This window comes from Oncorhynchus mykiss, chromosome 28 (assembly GCF_013265735.2).
Source record: "Oncorhynchus mykiss isolate Arlee chromosome 28, USDA_OmykA_1.1, whole genome shotgun sequence".
Classification (NCBI taxonomy): domain Eukaryota; kingdom Metazoa; phylum Chordata; class Actinopteri; order Salmoniformes; family Salmonidae; genus Oncorhynchus; species Oncorhynchus mykiss.
The window spans coordinates 12,171,251-12,195,044 of NC_048592.1; the positions used below are offsets into that span (position 1 = coordinate 12,171,251).

General features: G+C 44.1%; 1 protein-coding gene across 6 annotated transcripts in view; it reads left to right on the forward strand.

Annotated features, from left to right (window-relative positions):
• rock1 (Rho-associated, coiled-coil containing protein kinase 1) overlaps nt 1-23,794 on the forward strand; it is a 70,905-nt gene that overhangs the window by 36,593 nt on the left and 10,518 nt on the right. For all 6 annotated transcript variants that reach the window (XR_005040217.1, XM_021589150.2, XM_021589151.2 and 3 more), the window contains 21 exons: nt 6,855-6,955; nt 7,149-7,286; nt 7,498-7,673; nt 7,944-8,028; nt 10,396-10,540; nt 12,868-13,006; nt 13,558-13,649; nt 15,276-15,435; nt 16,371-16,440; nt 17,063-17,151; nt 17,341-17,389; nt 17,549-17,684; nt 18,641-18,732; nt 19,416-19,662; nt 20,631-20,737; nt 21,157-21,307; nt 21,738-21,898; nt 22,051-22,235; nt 23,054-23,123; nt 23,211-23,314; nt 23,502-23,667. Coding sequence is in view for 5 of the 6 variants with exons in the window: in XM_021589150.2 (XP_021444825.1) it covers nt 6,855-6,955; nt 7,149-7,286; nt 7,498-7,673; nt 7,944-8,028; nt 10,396-10,540; nt 12,868-13,006; nt 13,558-13,649; nt 15,276-15,435; nt 16,371-16,440; nt 17,063-17,151; nt 17,341-17,389; nt 17,549-17,684; nt 18,641-18,732; nt 19,416-19,662; nt 20,631-20,737; nt 21,157-21,307; nt 21,738-21,898; nt 22,051-22,235; nt 23,054-23,123; nt 23,211-23,314; nt 23,502-23,667 (2,663 nt within the window). In the remaining variant the exon portion in view is untranslated. The remainder of the gene's footprint in view (nt 1-6,854; nt 6,956-7,148; nt 7,287-7,497; nt 7,674-7,943; nt 8,029-10,395; nt 10,541-12,867; nt 13,007-13,557; nt 13,650-15,275; nt 15,436-16,370; nt 16,441-17,062; nt 17,152-17,340; nt 17,390-17,548; nt 17,685-18,640; nt 18,733-19,415; nt 19,663-20,630; nt 20,738-21,156; nt 21,308-21,737; nt 21,899-22,050; nt 22,236-23,053; nt 23,124-23,210; nt 23,315-23,501; nt 23,668-23,794) is intronic.

The following is a 23,794-nucleotide window of genomic DNA, read 5'->3' on the forward strand; positions in this document are numbered from 1 at the left end:
GGCCAATGGCGCAATCTCCGATCAACATTTTTAGAGGCTTTCCTCTTGGCTGCAGAGACACAATTTAGCTGTTCCAAAGAGAAGTTCCTGCAAATCTACAGATTTTGTCATGGGGTTGAGAGAATTTGCTGTTTTCAAACCTAATTTTCTGCATTTCTACACAGCATGAGCCATGGCAAAATATCTGAGTGACTAAAACATAACAACAAAATCAATAGGGGCCCCATTTTAGATTCACCCCAATTTTGTGATATCCAATTGGTAGTTAGTCTTGTCCCATCGCCGCAACTCCCATACGGACCCGGGAGAGGCGAAGGTCGAGGGCCGTGCGTCCTCCGAAACACAACCCCGCCAAGCCGCACTGCTTCTTGACACACTGTTCGCTGAACTCGGAAGCCTACCGAACTAATGTGTCGAAGGAAACACTGTACACCTGGCGACTGTCTCAGTGTGCATGCGCCTGTCCCGGCCCGCCACAGGAGTCGCTAGAGCGCGATGGGACAAGGACATGCCGGCCGAACCCTCCCCTAACCCGGCAGACGTTGGGCCAATTGTGTGCCGCCTCATGGGTCTCCCGGTTGCGACACAGCCCGGTAATTGAAACCGGGCCTGTAGTGATGCCTGTTGTTTTTATTTTGGTGATTTTCGTTCTGATGATGTTATAGAATAATATAGCGCTCGCTCCATTATCTTTTCTATATGTTTTATCTGGCTTTTGTCGTTTAAGTTTACACTTTATTTTGAGTCGCGGCAACGATTTAGCAGTGGTGTCAGGAGAGATTGGAGGCTGTTTTTAGGTCACTGCCTCGCCTCTGGCCAGTCCCGGGTATAATTGTCTGCAGCTTAGCCCACTCAGGGTCCCCAACAAAGGGGCTTTCATGAGTGGCTGGTGACCCACACGGTGTCTATCATGACACGTTCCCTTCACCACTACACCCTCTATGACTGTAAAACTTATGGAGGCTATGGCATTTTTACACATGGACTCTCGTCATTTGTGTTAGTGTCTTTATGATGACAATTCTTCACAAACTGTTCATTGTATTAGAAACAAACTATTGTTGAATTAGTCTAGTTGGTACTTTTTTCACGTTCAACTCGGGCTGGGTGATATACCGTATTTTACTATATACCAGTATTCTTGCACAGACCGGTTTGGGTTTTTCATTTACTTTCTATAATGGTATTTTTAATGTTTCAAAAAATGAAATGTCATACTGAAGTCCAGTGCGTGTAGTGTCTGTTTTTATAGTTTCGTCCATTTGCTATTGGTCATCTTTCTCCCCCTCTTGCTGCATACCACTTCCCACACCACGCCCTGCCCCCTGTCACTCAAGGAGAGAGCAGTTGCTCAACCAGGGAGTCATGAGCACTTTTTTCCCCTTCACTTTTCACTTCTTCATGGTCAGATAGATGCGACAAGATGTTGGTGACAACTAGTGATGGGCAATTTGGAATTATTTCAGTATTTGAATAACATAATGATATCCGGATAGTCGAAGAACATGTTTTCAATTATTATAATCATTTTTAAAATTTTTTTTTTTATTTTTTTTTTTTTTACTTCAATGGAGACTTGCTCACACAACTCAGGAGGAACTGCCGGTAGTGGTGTGCAGGTCAGCTCTTTTGTTCACCTGCTCCTGCCTGCAATTACTAATAACGCATCTATTTTTTTTTTTACATTTTGGGACAGGGTTTGCAGGATTTTGTTTTGTCATTTAGATGTTTCTGCTTATAATTTCAGACATTTTGGTAGGCTATTTGTTCTTCAACTTGTCTATAATTAGATACATATAGATTCTCTTTTGTCATATGTTGCCCTAGAAGACGAAATAAACCATTGCTCGACAGAATGTGGTTGAAATACTATCATATTTTATGATGAAGACAGCACCTCTACAGATCGTATCTAACGGAGCATTGCATTCTCAAGATGCAGAAAGAAATGAATCATTATTCTCCACTCCTGTTCCCAAGTAAACATTTTCCTCATTTGGTGTATAATTTTACTGCAAGAAATGCTTAATTCAGCAGAGGTTAAGACTATAGCCCTGTTCGCACGGTACTAATATTACCAGAGATCGTTGGTTATGTATTTGTTACCCCAGAATGTCTGTTATTCCAGAGAAGGATTTGACGGGATAAGTTTTTTTCCAACCTGCCCCCTGTAATTCTTACTTAAAAAAAAATAATAATAATAATAAAGTTGTGAAGATATTTCAACCAGTCCAGGCAATTTCAGGCCACACTGATAACATCTTTGGTATAGTGTCGCTATAATATTTGCATTGAGGAAGTGCGATCAATATCATTAGGATATTTTAGCTATCCGCAGTAGACATCCTAAATGCCCCCCAGCCTTCAGATGTGAGCTAAACGGCTAACTACAAATTACATTTTATTTACCAAATACAACAGGTTTAGACTTTACAGTGAAATGCTTACTTACAAGCCCTTACTAACCAACAATGCAGTTAAAAAATAAAAATAAAAGATTAACAAGGAATATAATACAAAAAAATATGTAAGAAATGAAAGTTACATAATTAAAGAGCAGCAGTAAAATAACAATAGCGAGGCTATATACAGGGGGCACCGGTTAGTCGAGGTAATATGTACATGTAGGTAGAGTTATAAAAGTGACTATGCATAGATAATAACAGAGTAGCAGCAGTGTAGGAGAGGGGGGTCAATACAAATAGTCTGGGTAGTCTTTTGATTAGTTGTTCAGGAGTCTTATGGCTTGGGGGTAGAAGCTGTTATGGAGCCTTTTGGTCCTAGACTTGGCGCTCCAGTACCGCTTGCCATGTGGTAGCTGAGAGAACAGTCTATGACCTGGGTGGCTGGAGTCCATTTTTAGGGCCTTCCTCTGACACTGCTTGGTCTAGAGGTCCTGGATGGCAGGAAGCTTGGCCCCAGTGATGTACTGGCCTGTACGCACTACCCTCTAGTGCCTTGCGTTGGCTGAGCAGTTGCCATACCAGGCAGTGATGCAACCAGTCAGGAAGCTCTAGATGGTGCAGCTGTATAACCTTTTGAGGATCTGAGGACCCTTGCCAAATCGTTTCAGTCTCCTGAGGGGGAATAGGTTTTGTTGTGCCCTCTTCACGACTGTCATGGCGTGCTTGGACCATGTTAGTTTGTTGGTGATGTGGACACCAAGGAACTTGAAGCTCTCAACCTGCTCCACCACTGCCGCATCGATGTGAATGGGGGTGTGCTCGGTCCTACTTTTCCTGTAGTCCACAATCATCTCCTTTGTCTTGGTCACTTTGAGGGGGAGGTTGTTATTCCTGGCACCACACGGCCAGATCTCTGACCTCCCATAGTGTTGTCGGTGATCAGGCCTACCACTGTTGTCATCGTCAAACTTAATGGTGGTGTAGGAGTCGTGCCTGGCCGTGCAGTCATGAGTGAACAGTGAGTACAGGAGGGAACTGAACACGCACCCCTGAGGGACCCCTGTGTTGAGGAACAGCGTGGCGGATTTGTTGTTACCTACCCTTACCACCTGGGGGTTGCCCTTCAGGAAGTCCAGGATCCAGTTGCAGAGGGAGGTGTTTAGTCCCATGGTCCTTAGCTTAGTGATGAGCTTTGAGGGCACTATGGTGTTGAACGCTGAGCTGTTGTCAATGAATAGCATTCTCACATAGGTGTTCCTTTAGTCCAGATGTTAAAGGGCATTGTGAAGTGCAATAGAGGTTGCATCATCTGTGGATCTGTTGATGCGGTATGCAAATTGGAGTGGGTCTAGGGTTTCTGGGATAATGGTGTTGATGTGAGCCATGACCAGCCTTTCAAAGCACTTCATGGCTACAGACGTGAGTGCTACTTGTCTGTAGTAATTTAGGCCGGTAACCTTAGTGTTCTTGGGCACAGGGACTATGGTTGTCTGCTTGAAACATGTTGGTATTATAGACTCGGACAGGGAAAGTTTGAAAATGTCAGTGAAGACACTTTAAAAAAAAATGTAGGCTATGGATGAGAAAGTGAATTTGTTCCAAATGTTTAGCTCAGTTGTATGCTGCTTTGCGATCTATTAAAAGCAGGGGTTGCATTAAATATCAAATCAAATGTATTTATATAGCCCTTATTACATCAGCTGATATATTGAAGTGCTGTACAGAAACCCAGCCTAAAACCCCAAGCACGCTATTAGTTTCTGTCTGCTAGTTTATTTTCTTAGTAAATGCTGACTGAAGGTAAATAGGCACAACCTTTTTTTTATGACACATATGGCGATGTTCAAGTCATTCCCACAAAACGTATAAACAAAAGCATTCATTGTGAAGTTGCAACACGGTCTTGCAACAAAAGTTGATACATGTAGGCCCGTCATATATAGGCTATGCACAGCATTTCATTCAATTTATCGAATTGTTATTGTTTTCTTGCTCAAATATCAAGAAACACCTGTAAAACTTTTATCTCAAAACACAAGGATGTCGATTCGCACGGCATGAGTATTATCAGAGGACTTTGCCAAAAAACAGTAGGTTTTTCAGGTTAGTCAATGCCCAGATTTCAATTTCCGTTTAACCCATCTAAACGATAGGCTACGGTTTCCTTGACATGCCATAGACCTATTTGAAGTCCCGTCTTGTGACTGTCAAATTTTTATAGTGCCTCGCAATCATCCTCTTTTACCACTTCAAATCTTTTCAAAACATTTTCTGACCCTCCCTTCTCTTTATTTTTGACTCTCCTTTCCCAGCGTTTGTCTAATTGAATTGAATTTCGACAAAGTTATTTTTGCCTCCGTGGATAAATCTGTCTGCTAGTTTATTTTCTTAGCAAATGCTGGCTGAAGGTAATTGTGTTAGCCGTGAATGCTAATTGCTAGTTAGCTGGCTAGCTAGTAGGGATCTGAACAATGGAAAATGTTTCTGAATGTTTAAAAGTTTTTCCCCTTAAAATTATAAGAAAGGAATATAATTCCACGTCAATTTCACACTCCAGCGTCGCTGCTAGAGCAACAGTTTGGTCTCATGATGCGTCCCTTTCGGATGGTTATGCGTTGCACCTGGACTACCATTGCTGTACCTCAATTTCAACTGGCAAAGTTAACATTTCTTTCTCGTTTAACTTCTTAAAGTATTGCCATATTTGCTGCTGTCGCTTGCCTTTCTCTGCCATTGTTCCAACTGTTAACGATGCTAACTAGGCAAGTCCGTTAAGAACAAATTCTTATTTACAATGACGGCCGGCCAAACCGCCCCAGCCCAATCATGGCCGGTTGTGATACAGCCTGGATGTAGCGGTGGAGTGTCGACTCCAACTCCTTGCACATCGACTCCATTTTTTTCCCCCCCATATCATGCAGCTCTGCGTGTGGAAATTAAAACAAAAGTCCAGGAAATGCAGAAATTGGTTAAAATGCTGCAATATTGTTGTTGGATTGAGCATTATAAAACTGTGTGTTGCCACCCTGGTGTCATGAACTACTCATAAAGCATATTTTGAACTTTTATTATTCAAAAACATAAAATAACATGAATTAGAAAAATAAGTTCAACAGCCAAGTGTTGTAGAGGCCTCGATGGACATTAATGGATTTAGCTTATACGCATAGACTCAGTCACATTAGCCGACAGCACAAACACGTGATTTAAAGCTGGAATCCGTAGTGGTGAAACTACCACGCCCGTTTAGGATATTATATTACTTCAAACCACAAACAGTTTTCTTCCCCTCGGGCATCATTGCGTGATAGAACAGAAGAGTATTTACTACAAAAATATTTATCACGAATCGCCTCCGCTCTGTTTACATAAACAAAACAATGACAAATGAGCCTGGGGCGACCAGTGGTGTTGGTTCACCTTATGCGGATCTCGGCTTAAATGCTTCTCAAAATGTATTTTAATCCCGTTTTTTCAATAACATTTCTCAAGTAAGGATCATGTTCTTTACCTTCTTGAAACTGTAACTGCTGGAAATGACTGCATCAAAATGTTCTGATTTTAATGGTCCATGGCTTTATTTTGTAGATCAGTTGAACTGTGATACTGGACTCTGGCGCAGTGGAAATGTGTTCTCTGGATGAATGAATCACGCTTCACCTTCTGGAAATCAGTCGGAATAATCTAGGTTTGGCGGGTGCTAGGTGAACTCTACCTGCCCCGATGCATAGTGACAACTGTAAAGTTTGGTGGAGGAATAATGTCTGTGGCTGTTTTTCATGGTTCGGGCTAGGCCCATTTGTTCCAGTCAAGGGAAATCTACAGATTACAGTGGCATTCTAGACGATTCTGTGCTTCCGACTTTGAGGCAACAGTTTGGGGAAGGCCCTTTCCTGTTTCAGCATGGCAATGCCTGCGTGCACAAAGTGAGGTCCATACAGGTTTTTCAAGATCGGTGTGGAAGAACTTAACTGGCATGCACAGAGCCCTGACCTCAACCCCATCAAACACCTTTGGGATGAGTTGGAACACCGACTACGAGCCAGGCCTAATCGCCCAACATCGTTGCCCGACCTCACTAATGCTCTTGTGGCTGAATGGAAGCAAATCCCCGCAGCAATGTTCCAACATTCAGTACAAGGCCTTCCCAGAAGAGTGGAGGCTGTTATAACAGCAAAGAGGGAACCAACTCCATATGAATGCCCATGATTTTGGAATGAGCTGCTCGACAAGCAGGTGTCCACATACTTTTGGTCATGTAGTGTACTTCAGATATCCAGTGAGGGTACTGACAGGTTTTCATCTGCTGTTGAGCCTTTTTTTTTTCCCGATTCTGAATTCTCAGTCAGTGGACAAAAGCCTCATACTCACTAATCAACCCAGTTTACTAATGATAAACCCTTGCCCTGCTCTAACTGGTTTCCTCTTAATGTCATCTCTCCTCCTCAGATAAGGACACCATCGGTAAGATCCGGGACCTGCGGATGAAAGCAGAGGACTATGAGGTGGTCAAGGTTATCGGGAGGGGTGCTTTTGGAGAAGTGCAGTTGGTGAGGATAACCATTATGGTTATGCTAATTTGTCCTCCAGTGAATTACATCAACTGTCATTTGTCTGTCTGCTTGCCCATTTTTATAAATCTGGTGCAGGCGTATTAAATAATTATATGGCTTAAGTCTTTGTTTTCATCTGTATGGAAGCCCAGTGTACGTCCTAAGAAGACTGTTCTCCTGTCTCTCCCAGGTAAGACACAAAGCCACCAGGAAGGTGTACGCCATGAAGCTGCTTAGCAAGTTTGAAATGATCAAAAGGTCGGACTCTGCTTTCTTCTGGGAGGAGAGGGACATCATGGCCTTTGCCAACAGCGCCTGGGTTGTGCAGGTATAGATAATTGAATAACAGTTTATTTTTTTTAGAGCAACTCCCTAGTGTCGTCCTCAGTTTGCCTACTAGGAACAATCTGCAAGGAAGCCCGGTGATTGAGTTTCATGTAACAGAATATTCATGCAATTTCTAGTTTTGGGTCTTTTAACTCTCCATTCCTCCTACTTAAGTTTGGTCACTAACCCTTTCTCCCCCCCCCCCCTCCCAGCTGTTTTATGCGTTCCAGGATGACCGTTACCTCTACATGGTGATGGAGTACATGCCCGGTGGAGACCTGGTCAACTTGATGAGCAACTATGACGTCCCCGAGAAGTGGGCTCGTTTCTACACCGCTGAGGTGGTGCTGGCTCTGGACGGGATCCACGCCATGGGCTTCATACACAGGTATACTTACTGGGCTTCTCTTTCTCTTCGCCTCCACTGTAAAGGTTGCTCTTGAATGTCTCCACTTCTATGTCAGTTCTGTCGTGGAAGTTCTCGCCACCCTTCCAAAGCCTCCCTGAATTGGAGAAAGCCGCTCTTTCTCTTGACTGGGTCTTGAAAATGGCAGTTTGATGTACCGTTGTTGGTTTGAGAACGCTTTGGTTGTATAATATCATGTCTTAGGTTCGAGAGGTGCTGGTTTGTTATATTACTGTGTCTTTGTCTTTTCAGGGACGTGAAGCCTGATAACATGTTGCTAGACAAAGCGGGCCACTTGAAGTTGGCAGACTTTGGGACCTGTATGAAAATGAACAAGGTAGCTATCGCACTAGCCTTCCAATTCACCACGACTGAAAATGAGGAGTTAGTCGACAGTTCGACACCTTGTAGAGTAGACTGTTGGTATTCTCGGATCCCGAAATTGAGATCCGAACCGAATTGGATCTGCAAAATTTCCATCCGACATCGAAAGGGACCCTTTTAAAATATATATATATTTTTAAAGATAATATCGGATCCGAGGTAGATCAGATCCAACCCAAAATATGTCAGAGATGGTGGAGAATTTTATCGGACATGACCCAGTTAATCAATAGCCTAGAGATTTACCATTCAAATAAATGATTGTTTTCTTTACCAGTCTAATTGATTGTTTGACCGAATAATCGATTTGTTAATGCATACATAAAATAATCTAATCATTGATATGGAACTCAAAAGATCTGTCTGGATCAAGTGCCATCTGAGACGAGCTAATTCGTGTTCTTTTTTGTGCCGTGGTATTTGTTTTGGTATCGTGATACTAAACCTGGTATCGAAGTCAACATTCTGGAATCGTGACAACACTAGTTGCAAGTTTTCTCTAGCGAGCTCAAGCCAGACCGAGAGAGGCAGACAGGCGGCGGAGAGATGTTAATGCATTTGACTGAATTGACTACCATGCGTAGCACGATTTAACCGTGCATCAATCTTTAGAACGGTTTAACACATTTACTTTCCATTTTTCCTCATGCATATCAGCTACGTAGGCTTACAATTTCTTTGCTTTCTTGTACTGACAGCTTATGCATTTTATGCAGATCGCATTAAGCGTTGTACGATGCGAGACACAGCTGTGTTTTATAAATACTGTAGTATAGCAGTATAATATGAGGTTGTGTTTCAGGATGGTATGGTACGATGCGAGACACAGCTGTGTTTTATAAATACTGTAGTATAGCAGTATAATATGAGGTTGTGTTTCAGGATGGTATGGTACGATGCGAGACACAGCTGTGTTTTATAAATACTGTAGTATAGCAGTATAATATGAGGCTGTGTTTCAGGATGGTATGGTACGATGCGAGACACAGCTGTGTTTTATAAATACTGTAGTATAGCAGTATAATATGAGGTTGTGTTTCAGGATGGTATGGTACGATGCGAGACACAGCTGTGTTTTATAAATACTGTAGTATAGCAGTATAATATGAGGCTGTGTTTCAGGATGGTATGGTACGATGCGAGACACAGCTGTGTTTTATAAATACTGTAGTATAGCAGTATAATATGAGGCTGTGTTTCAGGATGGTATGGTACGATGCGAGACACAGCTGTGTTTTATAAATACTGTAGTATAGCAGTATAATATGAGGCTGTGTTTCAGGATGGTATGGTACGATGCGAGACACAGCTGTGTTTTATAAATACTGTAGTATAGCAGTATAATATGAGGCTGTGTTTCAGGATGGTATGGTACGATGAGACACAGCTGTGTTTTATAAATACTGTAGTATAGCAGTATAATATGAGGCTGTGTTTCAGGATGGTATGGTACGATGCGAGACACAGCTGTGTTTTATAAATACTGTAGTATAGCAGTATAATATGAGGCTGTGTTTCAGGATGGTATGGTACGATGCGAGACACAGCTGTGTTTTATAAATACTGTAGTATAGCAGTATAATATGAGGCTGTGTTTCAGGATGGTATGGTACGATGCGAGACACAGCTGTGTTTTATAAATACTGTAGTATAGCAGTATAATATGAGGCTGTGTTTCAGGATGGTATGGTACGATGCGAGACACAGCTGTGTTTTATAAATACTGTAGTATAGCAGTATAATATGAGGCTGTGTTTCAGGATGGTATGGTACGATGCGAGACACAGCTGTGTTTTATAAATACTGTAGTATAGCAGTATAATATGAGGCTGTGTTTCAGGATGGTATGGTACGATGCGAGACACAGCTGTGTTTTATAAATACTGTAGTATAGCAGTATAATATGAGGCTGTGTTTCAGGATGGTATGGTACGATGCGAGACACAGCTGTGTTTTATAAATACTGTAGTATAGCAGTATAATATGAGGCTGTGTTTCAGGATGGTATGGTACGATGCGAGACACAGCTGTGTTTTATAAATACTGTAGTATAGCAGTATAATATGAGGTTGTGTTTCAGGATGGTATGGTACGATGCGAGACACAGCTGTGTTTTATAAATACTGTAGTATAGCAGTATAATATGAGGTTGTGTTTCAGGATGGTATGGTACGATGCGAGACACAGCTGTGTTTTATAAATACTGTAGTATAGCAGTATAATATGAGGCTGTGTTTCAGGATGGTATGGTACGATGCGAGACACAGCTGTGTTTTATAAATACTGTAGTATAGCAGTATAATATGAGGCTGTGTTTCAGGATGGTATGGTACGATGCGACACAGCAGTGGGAACACCAGACTACATTTCGCCAGAGGTACTAAAATCCCAGGGAGGAGATGGATATTACGGCCGGGAGTGTGACTGGTGGTCCGTGGGAGTCTTCCTGTACGAAATGCTCGTTGGTGAGTCGCAATTACGTGCCTTTTTCTCACACCGTTACGATGGGAAAGAAACTGATCATATGAACTTGTTGTAGTTCTGGAGCAGAGTATTCCCATTAACTCGCAGACGGGACATAACAAAATTCTCCTGGTTAGTACTTCACATCTTTCCCTTGTTTTGTCATGTTGCGTAACCCTGCACTAAAGGAACCATGAATCCATACTATACAATGATGAAGTTGAAAATAATACTATCATGTGTTTTCACATTGGCCACTGGTTGCATATCACATGCCTGATTTATTTTATTAGGATCCCCATTAGCTGTTGCAAAAGCAGCGCTACTTTTCCTGAGGTCCACACAAAACATGATACAGAACATATACATATATATATATATACATATACATATATATACATATACACACACACACACACACACACACACACACACACACACACACACACACACACGTAGCATAGATATCAATGCATACACACAAACTATCTAGGTCAAGAAAACAACATTTCACACACTGAACCTGGGTGGGTGTGACCTCTGGAATGACCCTGGGCTTCCAGTGTTGTTGTTTATTTGTCGCGTGTGCTTTTCCAGTATGTTTATTTGTGATGGTTTTGTCGGAACTTATTGTAGACAGACATTCCAGTAACCTAAAAGAAGTGGATAGGATGTTTAACCAGCAGATCCAAAGATTATGGTTCGGCATATGGATCAAAATTGGTTAAGGTGAAAGGTCGAAGTAAAGTTAAGGAGGTAGCAAACCACCTTTGTGAACCATTGAAAATCTGGCTGTATATACAGTGCATTCGTGAAGTATTCAGACCTCTTGACATTTTCCACATTTTGTTACGTTAATGTCTTCTTCTAAAATTGATTAAATATTTTTTCCCCTCCCTCTATCTACAAACAATACCCGATAATGACAGAGTAAATACAGGTTTTTAGATTTTTTTTGCAAATGTATTAATAATAAACAACTGAAAATACATTTACCTAAGTATTTAGTTCCTTTAGTCAGCACTTTGTTGATGCACCTATGGCAGCGATTACAGCATTGAGTCTTCTTGGGTATGACGCTACAAGCTTGCCACACCTCTATTTGGGAGTTTTCCCCCCATTCTTCTCTGCCGATCCACTCAAGCTCTGTCAGGTTGAATGGGGAGTGTTACTGCACAGCTATTTTCAGGTCTCCTTATATGTTCGATCGGGTTCGGGACAAGAGACATGTTCCGAAGCCACTCCTGACCTTGTGCTTAGGGTCGTTGTCCTGTTGGAAGGTGAACTTTGGCCCCCAGTCAAAGGTTCTGAACTCTCTGGAGCAGGTTTTCATCAAGGATCTCTCTGTTCTTTGCTCCGTTCATCTTTCCCTCGATCTTGGCTAGTCTCCCAGTCCCTGTCGCTGAGAAACATCCCCACAGCATGATGCTGTCACCATAGGGATGGTGCCAGGTTTCCTCCAGATGTGACATCTTGCATCCATAGAATCTTGTTTCTCATGGCAAGAGAGTACTTTAGGTGCCTTTTGACAAACTCCAAGCGGGCTGTCATGTGCCTTTTTACTGAGTAGCTTCTGTCTAGCACTCTACCATAAAGCCCTGATTGGTGGAGTACTGCAGAGATGGTTGTCCTTCTGGAAGGTTCTCCCATCTCCACAGAGGAATTCTGGAGCTCTGTCAGCTTGACCATTGTGTTCTTGGTCACCTCCCTGACCAAGGCCCTTCTCCTATGATTCCTCAGTTTGGCTGAGCGGCCTGCTCTTGATGGTTACAAACTTCTTCCATTTAAGAATGATGGAGGCCACTGTGATCTTGGGGACCTTCAATACTGCAGACGTTTTTTGATACCCTTCCTCGACACAATCCTGTCTCGGAGCTCTACGGTCAATTCCTTCGACCTCATGGCTTGGTTTTTGCTCTGACAGGCACTGTCATCCGTGAGACCTTATATTGACAAGTGTGTGCCTTTGCAAATCATGTCCAATCAATTGAGTTTATCACAGGTGGACAATCAAGTTGTAGAAACATCTCAAGGATGATCAATGGAAACAGGATGCACCTGAGCTACATTTCGAGTCTCGTAGCAAAAGGGGTCTGAATACTTATGTAAATAAGGTATTTGTTTTTTATTTGTAATAAATGTGCAACATTTTCAAAACTTGTTCCCGTTTGTCATTATGGGGTATTGTGTGTAGATTGATGAGGAAAAACAATTTGATCAATTTTCGAATAAGTTTGTAACAACATGTGGGAACGAAAAGGGGTCTGAATACTTTCCGAATGCACTGCACTAGCTAACCCCAATGCCTTTTGGTTTTGTGTGCCTATAGGTGACACACCGTTCTATGCTGACTCGTTGGTGGGGACGTACAGTAAGATCATGAACCACAAGAACGCCCTGACTTTCCCTGATGACAGCGACATCTCCAAGGATGCCAAGAACCTTATCTGTGCCTTCCTGACTGACAGGTGTGGATGATGATGGTGGTTCAGAGGGGCCTGACTTAGAAAGAGAGAGTGCGAGATTTATCTACTTGTCCAGTCAGCTTAACTCATTGAAGGAAGTTAACGGTAGTTTTGCACGCAATTGCTAACTAGTTAGCGCAATGACTGGAAGTTTATGGGATCAGCTAGCATTGCGCCGACACATCAAACTGCACACAGACAACACAATTGTCTCCAGAAGTTCATCTGACTGTCAATTAAGCCCTTTGTCTATTTACCCAATCTCGCACTATCCCTCTCCCTCTCTGATTTTTCCAGGTGAACACATAGCTAGAAAGGGAATAGTGTTATGAACTCATTGATTGGATTCGACTTAAGTCGTTGAGAAATGACTTAAACATCGAGCAGTGATCTTTTGAAGAGCTGTCAATCATATCTAAATGCTTTCACTGGGTTGTGCCCAGAGACTGTTAGATGCAAAGCCAAAGACTTTGATTAATAATGGACGTTATCGGTGGATGGCAGAATCGCTAAACTGTACGTCCTCTGTTCCTGTGTTTTTAATTTGTCACCAGGGAGGTAAGACTGGGTCGCAACGGGGTGGATGAGATCAAGAGACATCCTTTCTTCAAGAACGACCAGTGGACATGGGAGAACATCCGAGACAGTGAGTTCCGTTCAGGTTTCATGCTTCCTTTGAAGGGGAGGGGCGTTACACTCTGTATTGTTCTGTTGACAAATGTTACAGATAGCCAGACATGCTATAATACCATGTTTTCCAATTGACCTACTAAAGACAGTCACAGGAAATTTCAGAATAAGAACCATTCATTTAATTCAGTATCACAACCACTGAATTCCACGATTTCATTGTGTGAACCTAGATGGTTGATTTTGAGGGTGAGAATGGGGAGGAAAGCTTTCCTCGGTCATGTCCAGTAGGTAGAAGAAAAAAAAAACGTTTTGAAACTGGGAGGTACTACCTAAACTTGTCCAATAAGAATGGCTCATTTTGGTTTTCTGTTGCAAATTATTTTTTGCTGCGGTGTACCCTACTGAACAGGAGCCTGGCATTTAGTATTCATGTGGTCTCCGGCTACAACAGAGAGATTAGAGGCGGGAGGCTAAATGTAAATCGAGTGGCTGTAGCAGCTCTCAGGATCGCTTGAGCTTTCAAAAGTCTGCATTTTCAAAACGCAGGCCAACCAAAAAGCTGTGTTTTTTTTAATAGATTTCATATACATGGGTCCTCTCAGTGTTCTAGAAGGAAGGAAAATGGGCCTCCCGGCTGGCGCAGTAGTCTAAGGCACTGCATCGCAGTGCTAGCTGTCACCAGAGACTCTGGGTTCGCGCCCCTCCAAAAGGAAAAATGTGAAAATAGGCTAATCAAACACTGGTTCGAACTCAAGCAAACAAACTAGTGTGAAAACAGCAACATAGTAAACGTTGTCGATGTGCACACGCATCCTATCTTACTTCCTCATTTCCACTTTTCTCGATTTTCTCCTTTCGGCAGCCTGGTCAAAAATGGTCTGTGCCTTTATCAAAGTAAAGAATTCGGGACTACGGTGCCCCCATTTGAAATTTTAATTTGTGTCTGTGGGTTCTGGGAGCTGCATCCCCTTTCAGCGGGAACACTGGACTTGGGGAGGACCACAGAAAGCTCCCCGAGCTGAGCGTGTGCTGGGAACACGTTGCAAAGGCCATTGACAGAGCGACCAGCCGGGCACACCCTCCCTGCAGAGAGAGTGGTTGTCAGCGAGAGGTTGGGGAGGATGGATGAGACTTCTCAGATCATTGCAGCGGGTCTATTTAAATATAAAAAGTTGGAATTCTGCGTGAATGCGACCCCTGGCTCTTTACCGGGTTTATATGAAGTAATCTGAAGCACTGTGGTCAGCGCTTTGGCTGGGACCCACTGGCCCTGCTCCGGCCTACTCTGCCATGGCACCAGCTGTCCTAGCTAATACGTCGTACTGTGTCAACTGTCAGACTGAATGCTGGTATTTTATAGTTGATGCATTTGATCTCCAAGCAACCTAGCCTGCATCCAAATGTAGGCTAGATTGACAAGATGCTGTTTTATATAATATAATGGGGGAGATAGACTGACCTATTTGACAGTAGAGGTGCTTCTTGCCTCAGTTTAGGACGGACATTTCCGCTACAACATGCTCTGAAACTCAGTGTGGCTCTGCACCAACTCATAGAAAACTAGTAGAATACCTCTCCATCTGCAGTGAGTCACGTTTCTCTCTTCTCTCCTCCACCTTCTGTCCATCCGTGTTTCCAGCGGCGGCCCCGGTGGTGCCTGAGCTGAGCAGCGACATCGACACCAGTAACTTTGACGACATCGAGGCGGACCGGGGAGACGAGGAGACCTTCCCCATACCAAAGGCTTTCGTGGGCAACCAGCTGCCCTTTGTGGGCTTCACCTACTATAGCAGTCATCAGTAAGTCTTACTCCGCATTGCCAGGCTTCAAACTACTACAGCAGTCATCAGTAAGTCTTACTCCGCATAGCCAGGCTTCAAACTACTACAGCAATCGTCAGTGATGCTCTTAAGGCCCTTTTTTCCTGGAGAATTTCCATCGATTTTTAGTCCAAAACGGTGTCCAGTGTATGTATTGGCACTGTCTGCTTAGCCAGGCTTCATCAACTACTGTCACTGTTAGTCTTTACCTAGGCTTTTCCTGGTCAGCTCAGTTGGTCAGGAAAAACATCAAGGCCCCTAACCACAGTCGAAATAGTCAGGCTGCACCTACTGGAGCAATCATCAGTTAGTCTAATGTCAACTACAGTCATCACATTCTAGGCTGCACCTATTAGAACAGGCGTGTTTGCGGGCCGGTTCCGGGCCGTAAACACATTCAAACCGCGTGCGGGCGGTTTGAGTAAAACAAGTTTTGGGGATTTATAATGGACCTACTTTTATAGTCTCTTCACTCTGCCCAGCTTGCTAACGGTCATCGAAACGAATGGTAGACTGTCAAGAAGTGTCGGAAATTCTAAAAGCCATGGATTTGGGATTATTTATTGCTAATTTAGAGAGGCGAGGAAATATAACCAATTTTAAGTGCGGCCATCCGGACCTCGGTGAACGAATGCGGTCAGCGGGACAAAATTAGTTTGACACCCCTGTACTAGAGCCATTAAGCAATTTTTTTTAAATTACCGCCACAGAAATATCACGCAACCTGTTTAAATCACCCAGAGCTTGTTAGACCTGCACATGTCTCAAACCGCAGACTAGGTAACCTGACCTAGATAACAACCACAACATGTGTTTGCGGTGTGGTCAGGTCATCCGTGGCTCAGGTCAGGGAAGTGTGGTCCTACTGTTGCCTCTGACGAGATCTGATCCTCCTGTTGTGGTCTATTCTCCAGGTTTTCCCGGAGCTCCAGCACCAAGAGTGTTGACAAACGCAGCAGCTCCACCAAGGAAGACAAGAGCCATGTGAGTACTCACTTGGATATTAAAACGAAGACACTGTTGCGTCTGCAGTTGCGTTACTACTTTCTGCATAGGCAAAAAAAGACGGCAAGTTTATTGGGATGGGCACGGTTAATCTGTTAATTGAATATCCGAACGGATGTTAGTATTAGATTACTTGAGTGGGTTCAGGAATAAATAAATACAAATAAGTGTAGGCTTATTTTAGCAATGGGAAAAGCTTTGTCTAAGTTATCCTCGAGACATTGTTACCTACAAGGGTATACAATCGCATTGAAAAGTGTTAATTCAATAAAATGTGAATGTTGTAATGGTGCATTGAGCTACTGCTGCTATTTCCGACCTTGCAATAGCTATTAAAAGGCACGCACCTAGCAGTTTCCACAGGACCTGACACAGATCAAGACAAAACACTCACCAGAAAACCTTTTCGGTATCAGAATCAGTTCCATAGATGGTGAAAATAGGACTTCTTTCTCACTGTTGCCATTACTCCAAACCACCGGGTTAAAGCAGTCTACTTCTGCCACGTGCATTTGCATCATTACCCTAGTTTTATTGACGTTTTTGTCATTTTAGAAGACAGAGTATCTGTTTAACGTGTTATACGTTGTTTGTCGTTCAGCTGGAGAACCTGCAGAAGAGGATCTACCAGCTAGAAGAACAACTCCACAGTGAGATGCAGCTGAAGGACGAAATGGAGCAGAAGTGCAGGTACACAACCTGCCAATCAGTTCCGATAACTTCCATCTCCAGCTAGACAAATACACACTGCTGGTTTTGAGAGAGAAAACAACCCGTCTGTCTTTTTCAAAGAACAATGCGCTTGATCTCAAGTCGTCCCTGTTTTAGAAGGCCAAGCAAAGCAATTTTAGAAGTGCAAATCTGTGTCTGTCTTTTTAGGGCCTCGAACACAAAGCTTGACAAGATCATGAAAGAGCTGGACGAGGAGGTGAGTGAATATCTCAGATTCTGCGACACAATTGAAGTCGAATGGATAATAACGATCTACGGTAGTCTACAAAATGTGTTTTTAAAAAAACAACACATAATATAGGGCCGAAATGCTCTGTACTTTGAGGACTTACTCCTGTCCTCCCTTCCCTCCCAGGGCAACGTGAGGAAGGGTGTGGAGGCCAGCATGTCCCTGCTGGAGAAAGACAAGATGATGATCCAGCACCGAGCCACCGAGTACCAAAGAAAGGCCGACCAGGAGGCCGAGAAGAGACGCAACTTGGAGAACGAGGGTAAGGATTGTTTTTGTCCTCCTCATTCCTCCTCATTCACCCGATCATTTCATCTCTTTTCAATCTGCCCCCGTTTAAGTCCAAACCTCTGTTTATAATCATGTCTATAACATGTGTTTTTAACACTGATTATGAACAAATATGATCATAGGTGTGTATAGAATGTATTACAGAATGTATACAAGTGGTTTGGCCATTATATTGACAGGGTTTGTACAGGGTTAATGCTACAGTATAATCCATGATAAGCTCTCCCCCCGGGGCTGTACTGTAGTTCAAATACCCGAGCTGGCAAGATTAAAAATCTGATAAGGTGCTCTTGAGCAAGGCACTTAACCCTCATTTTCTTCAGGGGCGCTGTACTACTATGGCTGACCCTGTAAAATGACACAATTCACTGCACCTGTCCGGTGTATGTGACAATGCATATATACCTTTGTAGCATCCCTCTCCTCCCTGAAGTTGGAGAGCGTCCCAAAATGGCACCCTGTTCCATATAAAGTGGACAAAGTTTGACCGGGGCCTGTAGGGAATAGGGCGCTATTTAGTGCGTAGCCTTGATCTGGCCCGAACAGATGTTTGTCCCAACTGGATTACTACTCACCCTGGCAGAGCAAGACTAGAGCTGCTTGACCCGCTAGTCTGGTTGTCTGCTAGTCTCTGTCCCTCTGATGAGCGGTCTTAACCCAGACACACATCATCTGAGACCCTCCCATTGACTGGGACCAGTGGCTCGCTGTGAATTCAAGCACAACCAGATCTGGTACCATACACGGAGCACTTTTAAATGCAACGCGTGAGCAAGTCCCATGCACAAAAAAACAGGTTCTTGATACGGTTAGTTTAGTGTAGCGTCATGTTTTGAAAGGGACGTGTGTGTGTGTGTGTGTGTGTGTGTGGGTGTGTGAAGATTTACTTAATCTTTGATTGACTCCTCTTACTCTCTCTCGTCTCAGTGTCCACTCTGAAGGAGCAGCTTGAGGACATGAGGAAAATCTGCCAAAACTCTCAGGCCTCGAATGACAAGATCCTACAGTTGCAAAATCAGGTACAGTATCTCACACACCCACACACACACACTGCTCTCTTTGATTACCATCCACACAGCACAGGGGTCAGTGTAGTTGTGAGGGGGTTGTTTGAGGTCTGTGTCAATGTAGTAGTCGGCTCATCCAATCAAAGAGTCAGAATGTCTGTCAAAGTTCAGAATCTGGGGTCAACGGTACAGACGGTGAAGGCGATGTGTGAGGGATGTTAGTTTTGAGGGTTGTGTGAGACGGGTCAAGGAGAGGGCAGGCCAGGTTTTAACCACAGATCAAGGATCAGATTACTCCACTCTAAATTGGAACCTTAACCATGACAAGGATGAACAATATCTGACCCGGTGTCATCACCCTATGGCTTTGTTGCATTACATGCATGGATGTTTATCAGCAAATTGAAGTCACTTTTTATTTTTATAGAGCAAAATGAAGGACACTGAGGAAACAAGGCCTCAGACTGGACTGGTATAGACCTTTCAGAGAGCAGAAGTAGTCTTTGCCTATTAGGTATTATTAGAAGCTTATGATTGGATATCATTCTGTTCAGAACATTAGACGTCCTCCCACATGTCGGTTAAGAAACCCACCTGTCTCAATCAAACGTTCTGCAGCAACTGAGCGAATCGTCTGTGTCCGGAAGTAATATTGAGTCCAAGCTTTCCCTAATGGCCGTTTCCTTGACTGGCAGCTGGAGGAGGCCAATGACCTGCTGCGGGCAGAGTCAGACACGGCGGCGCGGCTGAGGAAGAGCCACACGGAGATGGCCAAGTCCATGAGCCAGCTGGAGGGGCTGAACCGCGAGCTGCAGGAGAAGTGCCGTTCGTCTGACGGGGGGAGAGCCCAGCTGGAGAAGGAGCTGCTGCAGCTGCAAAGCACGCTGGACTCTGAAAGGAGGTGCTACAGCCAGGGATCAGAGGAGATCCACGAGCTGCAAGGTACCATTTGGCTACATCCTAATTCTCCACACTTCTCCCTAAAGTGTGCACTTTTTAATCTTTATTCTGATCCCCATTAGCCGACAGCTACTCTTCCTGCGGTCTATACAAAATCAAATCAAATGTATTTAAATAGCCCTTCGTACATCAGCTGATATCTCAAAGTGCTGTAACAGAAACCCAGCCTAAAACCCCAAACAGCAAGCAATGCAGGTGTAGAAGCACGGTTATACATACAACAACAAATACATATCTAAGCACTCAGCTAAGCATGGTCTCTTACACCAATCAAAGGCTCTTAAATCTATATAGGGGAGTGCACGAGACAAGGAAAAGGGTGGCGATTTTGGACACACGGGCTCAAAGACTGCACTCATTGTTCTATGAGTAAATGTGACTACGACATGACTCTGTGTTTGAGTAAATACGAGGTGTCTGACTGCATGTGTTAGAACTAGAATGGATTCATGTGGTCGCCTACACCCATTTTAGTTTGCTTTACATTAATACCTCAGTCACTCTTACTTCGCTGTTCAACGAACTTCAAATGATCTGAAGTGAAGTCACTCGCTGTTTAAGAGACAGCTGGGGATTATTAGCTACAGTTCTAACCATTCTCATTCATCACATTAGACATGCCCAGGCACTGTCCAATGCCTACAGAACTCTTTGTACAGTAGGAGAGGCTCGGGGGTGAATATATCTGAGGGATTGTGTTGAAATATTGCTCTTAATTCCGACTGAATTTGAAGTGGTACAGAAGTCCACATTGACTAGAAAAAAATAATACTTTATTGTCCAGTGTCCTTACAGTCCAGACTTTTGTAGATGTACAGATATAGTTTTCCAAGTCTTAAAGCTATGCATTCTGGTGCGTTGAGCACGTTGCACAAACCCCTGTTTTGTGTGTGTGTGTGTGTGTGTGTGTGTGTGTGTGTGTGTGTGTGTGTGTGTGTGTGTGTGTGTAGTGCGGACGGCTGGTCTTCAGGAGGACAATAAGAACTTGAAACTCGGCCTGTCCAAAGTGGAGGCGGAACGCAAGCAGGCCCAGGAGAGGAGAAACAACCTGGAGAAGGTTTGTGCCCTCCCAAGTCTCTCCACACGTCACATACAAACCCATACTATGCGTTCTCCTGCTAACACAAAACCTGCCGTTGATATCCAGTTACTTGTGAAGTCCACCTACTGTCAGTAGGGGTCCAAATGGAAGTATAAAAATAAATAGAATATCAAATTAAACAGCTGTGCTCCTTTATTAGCTTATTTTCTTTTCAATCTTGAGAAAGTAAATCAAACATTTTAGACGAATAAAAACATCTTACGGTGGGATAACCAAATGTTCATCTAACTGGTATTTTAGTCCCCTTATTCGCAGTGTCTCTCCCATAAAGATCAGCAGAATGACTGTTTTTCCGGATCAAGATGGACACGCTGCTCGTATGCAAATGTCCATTCTTGGGATTCTTTATGCAATTCAGTGTTGTCTCCCAACAGGAGAAGAACAACCTGGAGATTGACCTGAACTACAAGCTGAAGACTCTGCAGCAGCGTTTGGACCAGGAGCACACAGAACACAGAGTGACGCGGGCCCAGCTCACTGACAAATACGAGTCCATTGAAGAGGCCAAGTCAGCTGCCATGCATGGTATTTCTGAGCCTGTGTTGGAGCATACCCTATCTGTCTCCTTTTTCTGTTTGTCACCCCCCCCCCCCCCCCCCCCCCCCCCCCCACCTGCACCACTCTTACCCAGGGGGCACTGGATGGCAAGGGGCGGATTTCAGGGAATGTACTCCGCTCCCCTCCACGTGGCATGTCGAGACTTTACCCCCCCCCCCTACGTATTAAAAAGCTGGACCACATCCCACCTTCCAAAAACAGAAATGACTGAGACTGTCTAGCACTGAAGCAACATTTACTTGTCTTCTAGCAGTTGTTGCAGTCCTGACCTTTTTCGATGTAGTTTATTTGAAATGACTGAGCACGAATGTCCTATTAAATCTGTCGGTAAGATCCTCCATAGAATGACGGATGGACAGTTGCAACTGAGTGACACGTCTTCCTTTCTTCCCTCCAGCGGTGCAGCAGAAGGTGTCGGAGGAGAGCGGGGCGAGGATGCGAGCGGAGAGCAGGGTGGTGGAGGTGGAGAAGCAGTGCTCCATGCTGGAGTTTGACCTCAAGCAGTCAGTGCAGAAGATGGAGCAGCTGATGAAGCAGAAGGAGAGGCTGGAGGACGAGGTGAGCGCCACCGGATGTTAACTCGTACTGTCGGGGGTGGATGCCCACGGTCACGTGCTGAAAACCTTCAACTTTCTCCTGGTATAACCTGTGTAGTTAGGACATACTGTTTGTCTCCTAACACATGGGGTTCCCTCCCTCTTTCCTCTCAGGTGAAAGGTCTACGGGTGCAGCTGGAGCAGGAGTCCAGTAAGAGGCTGCTGGCCCAGAACGAGCTGAAGAGCCGCTCGCAGGAGGCCGACCGGCTGAAGGGCTCGGAGAAGCAGCTGAAGCAGGAGATCAACGCGGCACTAGAGAGCAAACGGTCGCTCGAGTTCCAGCTCGCACAGCTCACCAAGTGAGAATACCCTCCAAAACTAGTCGCATGTTGTCACAGCCCACCACAGTTTGACTTAACCCAAATTATAGAGTATGTCGAGTTTACCACTAGTCACTCATACAAGGGTCAGAGATCTTTCCATCCCCCTAATGTTTATTATAGTTGGGATGGGGGTTGGGTGATCTTATCCTAGATCTGTGGGTAACTTCTAGCTTGGATTCTCAACCTGCCCATAATGAGCATCGTCTCAATGCATGTTACCTCCCTTCCAAATGTGTGCAATACCTTTCAGCCACACTTATCCGTCTTCATTAGCTCAACTCTATTCTGAAAGTCTAACATTCTGTAAGAGTCTTTTAGTTTGACGTTTTTCCTTCCTGCAGCTAGCTAATACCGCTTTGGGAGTCAAGACGTTAAATGGCCCTACAATTGGTTGATATTCCAGTAAAAAGGCTCTTATTCCAGTTTAGGGGGTAATTGTGGCAAAGCTGCCCTCTGACAATGTTTACACCACAGGATTAAGGATTAGCCTGCAGTCTAGCTCCTCCCACCAGACCAGACTGACTGGACTGTTAATCCGGCTGCAGAGCGTTCTGTAGGTTTCCGCCTACGGAGCTCTGCAAGCAGTGGTGCTGGTGGTGGTATTCCCCAGATAATTACAGCCCTGGCACATATTGGATAGTACAGTGTCAATAGGTTCATAATCTATACACACATTTTGGGGCTGACAAGTTTGTCTTCTTGATGATTTTATCTGAATTTCCCTTTCAACACTGATTTGGTTGTTTTGAAACTCCAATATGTTAAATCGTGTGGGTTGTGTGTCTGTCTTCCAGGCAGTACAGGGGCAACGAGGGACAGATGAGGGAACTTCAGGACCAGCTTGAGGCCGAACAGTATTTCTCAGTGAGTAGGACCCATCTACCCCACTCTCCGATAACCTGGCTCAGTGGCTAACTTAATTGCCATATCTCCTCTCTCTACCCCTCCCAGACTCTTTATAAAACTCAGGTGAAGGAACTGAAAGAGGATATTGAGGAGAGGAACCGGCAGGTCCAGGAAGTTCAAAAGAAGGTGCAGGAGCTGCACAGCGAAAGGTAACAAATCACAAAATGGAAACCGTTATAAATCAGGCATTTGTCAATGTAGCAAGAATATGTATTGCAATCATACGTACTTCAAATATGACGTGCATCTTTTTTTCCACCACTCTACTTTCAAATCTCCACGCAGAGTGATTTATTATTCCATTTTAAACCGTGTGTCCCTCCTCCCTCCCACCAGGGACACCCTGTTGGCCCAGCTGGATCTGACAGTGACCAAAGCGGAGTCGGAGCAGCTGGCCAGGGCGCTCCAGGAGGAGCAATACTTTGAGCTGAGCCAGGAGAACAAGAAGACCACGGCCAGACACAAGCAGGAGGGCACCGAGAAGGATGCCACCATCGCACGGGTCAGTTACAGCGTGCCTCAATACACACTGCTCTCCTGCATTGTAAATGAATGTCAGGGAAAATGCATACCTACCCAGGAATAGGGACACAGAGGAAACAACAGATTGGTATACTTTCAATATTGGA